Here is a 9991-nt window from a genome sequence, read left to right as displayed (position 1 = left end):
AGTGTCCCAAGAGGCAGGAAGCAGAAACTACAAAGCCAGTGAAGGGTTACACCCAAATGGGCACAGTGTTATTTCTACCATATTATGTTAGTAGAAACAATCTCAGGGCCCACACAGATTCAAGGGGGTGTAGGGAATAGATTCTAACTCTTGAAAGTGGTGGCAAGGTAACATTGCAGAAGAACATGTAGGGAATAGATTCTAACTCTTGAAAGTGGTGGCAAGGTAACATTGCAGAAGAACATGTGGAATGGAAGATATTGTTGTGGCCATCTTTAGAAAATAAAATTTGCCATAGCGTGGATACTGAAATCAATAAGAATAATAAAAGGACTAGTGTTGGAGGGAGAGAGAGTGAGCCAGGTGTTAAAATGCTGATTAGGAAGAACAAAGAGCTATGTTGTTGTAGATATCCGCAACAAGGAGATAATGAGTTTGTTGGTATGAGCTTTAGCAAACTTGGGGTTTGAGGAAAAAGGAAGGGATAATGGTATAAAAATGGCAAGGAGGAACAAGAAGGATATCTACCTCACTCTCAGGTCAAGTGATAAAAGAGGAAAGGACTATCTACCCTTAAAGAAGGCTACAGGAAAGAGGTATTCTCAAGGGACAGCCAATCTCAGAGAAAGAAGGTAAAGATTATGTTCAGACAAGAAGATGTGAATACAATGGATTTTGCTAGTGACGAATGAAGAATTCCAGAAGATGGGGAATTCCCTGGAGGTCCAGTAGTTAGGATTCCACACTTCCACTGCATGGGTTCGATCCTTGGTCAGGGAACTGGAAATTATGGAAGGGTGTGTGGGGTTGGAGAAGGATGGGAGACAGAGTTAGGTTAGGGAGTATATAGTCACAAGGGAATGAGAGTCAGGATATGATAAGTAACCTAGGAATCTTGAGATTCATTGGTGAGCAAGGAAAACAAAGTTACTGAGCATGATGGAATTAAGGCATGATGGTCTCTCTAAGACAAGTTGTTACATTAAAGTTGCAAGAATTGGGGACGGTATCCTTGGAGCAAAGAGAGCATTGTGAGACCCTTCTTCAGTTAAAGACCACTTTGGCCCCAGGAGTATGGGGATCTCTATAAGAAATAAAATGACTTTTAATATGTCCATGGGTAAATATTATATAGCTCTTTTCTATTTTGTTTTTGACAGAGTATTGAAGTATAAATGACGTTAATAAACTACAGTTCTAAAGTGTACAATTTAATAAGGGTTGTGATAGTGTGACCATCACCAAAGTCAAGATAATGAACATATCCACAACCCCAGATATTTACTCAGGTCCCTTTATAATCTCTCTCTCTAGTCCTCCCTCCCTTCATTCTTCAGGCAATCACTAATCTGCTTTCTGCCATTACAGATTAATTTTAAATTACAAGAATTTTATGTAAATGAAGTAATACAGTATGCACTCTTATTTTGTGTGTCCTTTCACACAGCATAATTATTTTGAGATTCATCCATGTTGTTAGGTGTATCAGTAATCCACAATATGTTTATATATTCACACGTTGATAGTTCTATGGGTGGTTTCCAGATTATAGTGATTACAAATATATCTGTTATGAACATTCATGTACAAGTCTGTATGGACATATACTCTCATTTATTTTTGGTCAATACCCAGGAATGTATAGGCTGAATCATGTGATAGATGTTTGTTTAACATTTTAAGAATCTGCCAAACTCTTTTCCAAAGTGAGTATACTCTTTACATTCCCACTAGTAAAGTATGAGTATTCTAGTTGCTCAGTATTGTTATTATTCTCTCTGATGATGTCTGCTTTTTATTGGGGGGTGTGATTATGACATTTACAGTTAATGTTTTTATTGACGTAGTTAAAGTGTATTCTCTTGCTAATTGTTTTCTCTTTGTCCATATGTTATTTGTATCCCTTTTCTTCTTTTTCTCTCTTCTTTTCGATTAGTTTATTACAACATTTTATCTCCCTTTTCTGGTTTATTAGCTGTTTTGTAACTTTATTCCTTGCTTTACTATTCATGGTGTAAACATTTAACTTATGACAGTTTTTGTTCTAATGATGTTATATGATACAGCTTCACTTATAGCATTATAGCCGTACAATTGAATATTTTCATTTCTCCCCTCCCAGCCTCTGGACTATTGTCAACTATTTATTTCTACATATGTGATAAACCCACAATTCTTTATTGTTACTTTTGATTTAACCAGATGATTGTTTAAATACATTTAAATAACAGGAAAAAAATCTTATTTATTTACCCAAACAGTTACAATTTCTAGTGGTCTTCGTTATGTTGTGTAGATCCTTATTTCCATTTGGTACTATTTTCTTTCCACCTAAGGAATATTTAACATTTCTTGTAGTGTGCACCTGCTGTTAATGAATTATTTTAACTTTTGTATGTCTGAAAAACTCTTTTTTCTCCACTTTTGTTTTTGAAAGACATTTTTACTGGGTATAGAATTCTAAGCAACAGGTTTTTTTCTTTGAGTACTTAAAGACGTTGTTCACTTGTATTCTCATGTATTTTTTTCAACAAGAAATATTCTTCCATCTTTATATTTCTCCCTCTGTGCATATATAATCTTTTTTCTCTAGATGCTTTTAAATTTTTCTTTCTCATTTGTTTCGAGAAACTTAACTACAATGTACTTTGATGTAGTTTTCTTGTTTCTGGGTTTCATTAAATTTCTTGAATCTATGGATCTATAGTTTTCACCAGATTTGAAAATGTTCTACCATTTTTTCATTTTATATTTTTTCTGTTCCTTAAGAACCCCTGCTTTCATTCAAAGTCACCAGTTACACATATAATAGGACACTTCAAGTTATCCCACAACTCACTGATGTTTTGTTTAATTTCTGGTATTTTTTACTCTCTTTTTCATTTTGTACATTATGTCTTCCCATCCCTTAATCTTTTCTTCTGCAATGCTTAGGCTGTCATTAATTCCATCCAGTTTATTTTTCATCTCAAACATTATAGTTTTCATCCCTAGATGTTTGATTATTTAAAAGAAGCTTCCATGTTTCTATACTTAACATACTCAATCTTACCTGTAGCTCTTTGAATACATAAAATGTAGTCATTATAACTGTTTTGTTTGTTTGTTTGTTTTGTTGTTTTTAATTTTTTTGCAGTATGCGTGCCTCTCACTGTTGTGGCCTCTCCCATTGTGGAGCACAGGCTCTGGACATGCAGGCTCAGTGGCCATGGCTCACAGGCCCAGCCGCTCCATGGCATGTGGGATCTTCCCAGACAGGGGCACGAACCCGTGTTCCCTGCATCGGCAGGTGGACTCTCAACCACTGTGCCACCAGGGAAGCCCTATAACTGTTTTAATATCCTAAACTACAGATTCTATCATCTGGGTTGGTTTTGATTAGTTGATTTTTTTTTTTTCTTTTTAGTTACGGGTCATGTTTTTCTGCCTTTTGCATTCTTGATAATTTTGATCAGGTACATTTGTGAATTTTGCCTTGGTGGATGCTTAAAATTCTTATAAATATTCTTTAGCCTTGTTCTGGATTGCAGGTTCTTAGAAACAATTTTAGCCTTTGGGTCTTGCTTTTAATCTGTGTTGACAGGACCAGCTATTTTTGTTGCTATTTTTGTTGAACTACCAAGGCAAAGCCCTTTTGTGTATTCTACTTGATAACTCACTAATTATGAGGTTTTTCTAGTCTGTAAATTGGAGACAGGCACTATTTTATTTCTGTGTGAACTATATAGATACTATTTTCTCTATTCCTTTTGGATGGTTCTTTCCTGAACCTTTGGTGGTTCATTATCTCCACTCCCACACACACATATATACACAGTGACCAGTACTCAGCCAAAGACTCAAGGGGAACCCTCAGCTGAACTCCAGAGTTCATTATGAAATGATAACTATGATAAGTCTAGTAATCATCTGTTCTCATACAAAGTTACTACAATATTATTGATTGTATTCCTTAATCATTTGACACTTAAAGAGTGGAAATGAGAACAATCAGGTACAGATACTGCATTTCTGAAGTTAAGTGGGCACAGTTTGAATGCTAATAAGGTAGGTTAGAAGCTTGGGCTATCCCAGAAGTAGCTGATAAGCATACCTTATTGGATGGTGTCATTCAGATATAATAATTCTGTGTTCCAAAAGACTTTCCCTAATGAACAAAACAGAGGCTGTGTCTAGAACATTAGTAACTAACTGTCTAAATTTCTTAAGAGGTCATTACAGATTTTATAAAACCATACTTATTTTAGTTTAAGTTAACTAGAAAAACAAAATGTATAATCCATAACAATTTTTTTTTTTTTTTTTTTTTTTTTTTGCGGTAAGCGAGCCTCTCACTGTTGTGGCCTCTCCCATTGCACAGCACAGGCTCTGGATGCACAGGCTCAACGGCCATGACTCACGGTCCCAGCCGCTCCCCGGCATGTGGGATCCTCCCAGACCGAGGCACGAACCCGTGTCCCCTGCATCGGCAGGTGGACTCTCAACCACTGCGCCACCAGGGAAGCCCAATCCATAGCTCTTTAAATGAAGAACGTGTGGGACAGGAAGTCAAACTAATTGCAAGCTATTCTGAGTCCCAGAAGGGCAATCCCTGCTCTAGAAATTGATGCAGGAGTGCTACGAAGTACTGATTGTTCTAAGAACCAATCCTTACTTAGTTACATGGATGGGCTGTACGTTCTTTTTCTTTTTAATTAATTAATTAATTTATTTATTTATTTATTTTTGGCTGTGTTGGGTCTTCATTGCTGCACACGGGCTTTCTCTAGTTGCAGCGAGCAGGGGCTACTCTTTTGTGCAGTGTGCGGGCTTCTTACTGCGGTGGCTTCTCTTGTTGAGGAACAAGGGCTCTAGGTACAAGGGCTCAGTAGTTGTGGCTCGTGGGCTCTACAGTGCAGGCTCAGTAGTTGTGGTGCATGGGCTTAGTTGCTCCACGGCATGTGGGATTTTCCCAGACCAGGGTTCGAACCGATGTCCCCTGCATTGGCAGGCAGATTTTTAAGCACTGAGCCACCAGGGAAGTCCCCTTCTTTTTGACGTCTTTACTGAATTTTTTTACAATATTGCTTCTGTTTTATGTTTTGGTTTTTTGGCTGTGAGGCATGTGGGATCTTAGCTCCCTGACCAGGGATCAAACCTGCATTCCCTGCATTGGAAGTTGAAGTCTTAACCACTGGACTACAAGGGAAGACCCTGTATGTTGTTCTTTCTCATTATCAAGACAATTCAAAGAAAAGGTCAAAAAATGCACCCTCTCATCCCAAATAATTCATTTTATTGCACAAATGCCACTGACTTTGTAGCTAATGATCAGACCTCAGAAATAGAAACACTATTCCAGAAAATGGTGAAAGATATTTTTATATTAATCTAACATTTTACTTGTGAAAAAGTATCTGGCAGGCAAGGAAAGTCCTGTGTATTTTTTTAGGAAAATTTCTGTATCATTTTTCTCTATAATTTAAAGGATCTCTAAGGCTTTGTACACATGTAAATATAAAAAAATAAAATATAATATGCACGGTAATTTTTAGAAGCTATATTTTTTTACTAAACATAGGATTACTCAGTAAAAATTTGCTTAATGAATCTGCCCTAAGAATAAATTTCTTTTTGGAGGGGTTTAAATGATACAAAGTAATGACTTAGTATTGTAATAAAATTTCATCAATTTTATTAAAAGCAGATTCCATTTCTTCACATAGTTAAGTAAGTTTTGTGTTTTTTTAAAGCCCATTTTATTGTATTACTTCATAAGAGTAAGTTTGCTCAGTGAGACTGTCACTGATAAAGACATGTACAAAGTTAGCACCGAACAGCTATAAATGCAGATAGCCACAATGACCTTTCCAATATGTACAAACTCCCTTTACACATACACACATATATTTACAGCTAATAAATAACATTTAAAACCAAAGCATTGCTGATATATATAGTGAAGTCTGTAGAAGCCAGAGTTCCCAGGGGCATACAATGATTTGATTCATATTTTCTGAAGTTGATGCACCCTTGCTCAAAACCCAAATCCAGAGAATTAATGAATAAACAATAAAGGGTAATGCCAACAACATGTCACACAACATTTTATTTTTAGAGAGAATTCATTCCAAGCTGGCTGATGTCAATCACAACATTCATCCTATTTTGTACAGGCAAAACCATATTTCTCAGATGAAGGGCTTAAGTTCTGGCACCACTGGAACAATTTCTACTCCAATATGTTCCAATACATCTCTTGATCATTTACCTTCCAAGCCACACTGAGGAATAATCATACATGTGGGGCTTCATATGTGAATATGTGTTCAGACACCCACACACATTCACAGTTTGGATTCCCAGCAATAGCCTCTGAGATATTTGACTTCTTTATCATTTTATAATAATATATAGAAAAGCATTCTGAAAATATGAGATCTAGTTTATAAATAATTGTTCACTCACTCTTGACTAGTTGTTAAAAACAACAACAACTCTCATGATATTCCATGTGATTATAACAATGGAGGATCCTTTTAACTGCCCATGATGGTTTTAAGCACTGCCTATGAATATATCCTGTAACTCTTCTATTTCTTTACTTAGTAAAAACAATCTTTGTCTAAAATTGTAAGAGTTTGCATGATGCAAAATTTGACCTTGAACACATATTTTCTTATCGAAATTAGGGAAGAAAGAGACATGCTCAAAGTCTGAAGCATGGCTGAAATAAGCCTAAGATTAAATAGTAACCATCATATATTAAAGGACTTCAAATCAATGAATATAATTTTGAAAATCTGATAATAAAATTATTGTTTCATTTTCTTTCTCTGTAGTTAAAATTATTTGTAAGCTGATGATTACAGGCTCATTTTAAACGCCTATCCAGGGAAATTTGTTAAAATATAATCTTGAGACAAAGCAAGAAAAGGAAGGGGAAAGACTAAGCAATAAACAGTAAAGCCTATTAAGATTTAATTGATCTCAATATTACATGTCCTTTAACTTGTAACTTATTTATGATGCAACCAACCGCAGGAAGTATTTAAAGCTGTAGTGCTTTATCAACTCTATTCTCCATTCCTCTCTCCAAGTCACTAGTTCCTGGTTAACTCCTGGCTACATCCCAATGGCAAGAGGATCATTCCAAGAAAGTAGGTATTTTGACTGATAAGTAAATGGGTCACAAAAAATGCCACAAAAAATCACTTTCTATAATTAGACTTGGAGAAAACTTTGAAAAGGTTATCAGTCTAGAAAATGCAGAATTCCAATTAAAATGCGAGGTTCTAATCAATTTTAGACTATGGCTAAACTTAATATATGAAGAGGTCTGATTATTTTACCATGAGCCCAAACAATTCTTATTTCTTTCTCAAAGGACAGAAGGCAGTGCTTTTCATATCTGCTATTTTTTAATGTTGAAAGATGTGCTATTTGGCTACTCTACTACTCAAATTGAATTAGCTACTTTTCAGTATTTGAGACCGTCTCCTAAAATAACTAACAAGGCTATAGAGCTGGGATTAATACTCAGGAAAGTCCACCTTTAACCACCCAAAGCACTGGGCGTCTTTTGTAAAAGTTACTTCATTCTTCATAGAATTCATATGCTGTTCTTTCTTCTGTAGATTTTCCCAGTTTCTGAGAGAAAACAGAGGAAGAATGGCAATTTATAACGTGTTTAGTGTTTTATAACCCTTCTCCCCTCCTCCCACTACCTTCATGGTGAAAAAGTAGCCACCTGGAAGTTCAGAACAAAGGTTGTGAGAATAAACTGAATCAGAGGAAGTGGCAGGCTCATAGGAATAAAAGACACTCTAATATATACTTAGCCATGTCCTGATAAGGAGTATCATTTTCAGAAGACTGAACCAAATGATTTCAAAATTTAGGAAGATTGCTTACTTCTAAAACTTGTTAAATAAATACCTATTTTTTCTTTTCTTGAGAGTTCTAAAGAGTTATATCAGAAAGTGAGAGAAAGAGAAGCTTTTATTTGATTGATTAGTTTAGTCACAGAGGCAACAAACTGCAGAGGGTTATTAGTCTGATTCATAATTACCTCCTAGATAAAGATCAGATATAAAACAAAGAAAACTCTCTAAATATACGTTGTTCCAGTAGTCTTATAATCAGATGAGGAATGTATCATAACTATCTCAGGTAAAGTCTTATAACTTATATAAATAATATGACCAATATGACCAGAAATACTTTATAAACAGCTGGAGTTATTTCCTAATTTTTCGAGTTTTGTTTTTAAATTCACATTATATATTTAGAGCTGTGGATGATTTGGAGAGAATGTATGCAGAGGTGTGTTTGTGTATGTTTATAGGTAACGTAAAAGCAATGTATAAAACTTCATATAGGAGTTCCTTTCAAAGAGTTAAAGCAAGTGAGAAATTGCCTCAGATTTGTGATGAGGAAAAACAAAGCAATGAAGATCTTAGTAGAAGTCTCCACTTAGATAAATATTCAGTTATTCTCCCTGGCTCAATACCAGTAACTATTCTCTATTTCAAGTTTATCTTGTGTGCTCTTACATTAATGTTTTCAATCCAGATGGCTTCATCTTGTCACTCAAAGTACATATGTCATAATGCCATTATGTAAAAAAATAAAAAATATATAAATATTACATGTGCATAGAGAAAGTCTGAAAGGATATAAATTAAAATGCTAGTTGGGGGTTGTCCCTGGGTGATAGTTACAATGATTTTATTATCTTTTTGCCTATTTTCTCTAATCTGTTCAAAATCCATAATTATCCATGGACAAACTATCTTATAAAATGGAAATTAAAAATAATAGAGATATTCCACATTAGGGTCTTTAATATGCTTGTTTTGATTAGAAAATTCTTATTCTGTACTTTCGTCTATAAATGTAACTGGGAGAAGACAAACCGAAAGCAATTGACTTTTCTATTTCCAGATGATGTTGTGACCAACCTTTCCCATTGTTTCTTATGTCACTGGCTTCTATGATATGATATGATATGATCTAAGCTTTCCCCCTTTATACCTATAAGCCATCAGCACTTGGCTTCTGACAGTGGAATGAGTGGAAGAATGAAAGTGGCACACTTTGGGAATTCAGAAGGGGATGGGGAAGGTCACATGTTCAGTCTCTACTTAGTACTGACACTCTGGAATGATTCAGCTGACAGCTGCCATGTGGATTAGCCTTAAAGGTCAGGTAGAAAAGAGCCAGGCAGTTGTTTTGAGATGGAAAAGAGAACCATATCCTAAACTCTAAGTCCACTAGCTTTCCGTCTTTGGGAGTTTTGAGATGGATGCTTGGTGGCTGCCCCTTTGGCTCTCTGTCCTGGAATCTGCTGGCACTTGGAGAATCAAGAAGGACTCGGGCTGCAGCTGATGTTTTGCTCCCCTGGGTACATCCTGGGAGGAGCTGCACCCACAGCCGCAATCACGGCTACTAACTTGTGTTGTATCCACTGCACACAGGGTCTGTAAATGGGTCAGTACAGGGAAAAGCAGAAGTGAAGATTTTGTGGTAGTTCAAGATGTAAACTAAAATCTAAAAAGTGCACCTGGGGTGAAGGTCAGAGCTGGCAGGAAGAACAGAAAGAAAAAGAAAATAGAGGAAGTACTGCCAAAAGCAAATGCACTGGTCTAATGTGTATGCAGGAGGCCTGAGAAAGGCCACCCAAAGGCTCTGATCACAAGACTCAGTCCAAGCCTTTAGTTCAGGGGTGAAGGGTAATGCATGAAGCAGCATCCCTCAGAGAGCAAGTTCAAGATACCCAGACAGCCTTAGCCCATGATGCTCACCAGCCAGACTTTCTATTCAGAGACTTGTCATGGCATTTCACAAATATCACGGGTGACTTTCCTTTCTGCAGATGAGACATTTTCTCCCTGGAACAGAAGATCACCCTGTGGAAGAAAATGGACGTGAACACACCATATTGGAACAATAAAAATGTTCAAAAATAAGTGGTTCAGTCAGGGCTGTTTGAATCCTACATAATCGTTCT

The 9991-nt window shown here is 36.2% G+C and overlaps 1 protein-coding gene across 2 annotated transcripts in view; it reads right to left on the bottom strand.

Annotated features, from left to right (window-relative positions):
• Window positions 1-5651: 5651 nt before the first annotated feature.
• The window catches only part of LPL (lipoprotein lipase), a 30774-nt gene continuing 26434 nt past the window's right edge, over window positions 5652-9991 (bottom strand). Inside the window, exons 9-10 of one of the 2 annotated variants that reach the window (XM_007470575.1) lie at window positions 9786-9890; window positions 5652-7629 (exon numbers count right to left, since the gene is read on the bottom strand). In XM_007470575.1, coding sequence (XP_007470637.1) covers window position 7629; window positions 9786-9890 — 106 coding nt within the window. In that variant the 3' untranslated portion in view covers window positions 5652-7628. The remainder of the gene's footprint in view (window positions 7630-9785; window positions 9891-9991) is intronic. The other variant, XM_007470576.1, reaches the window with a different exon arrangement.

Source organism: Lipotes vexillifer, unplaced genomic scaffold, assembly GCF_000442215.2.
Source record: "Lipotes vexillifer unplaced genomic scaffold, Lipotes_vexillifer_v1.1 scaffold913, whole genome shotgun sequence".
NCBI classification, from domain to species: Eukaryota; Metazoa; Chordata; class Mammalia; order Artiodactyla; family Lipotidae; genus Lipotes; species Lipotes vexillifer.
The sequence above is the reverse complement of the archived record's forward strand: the minus strand, read 5'-3'. Positions and strand labels throughout refer to the sequence as shown.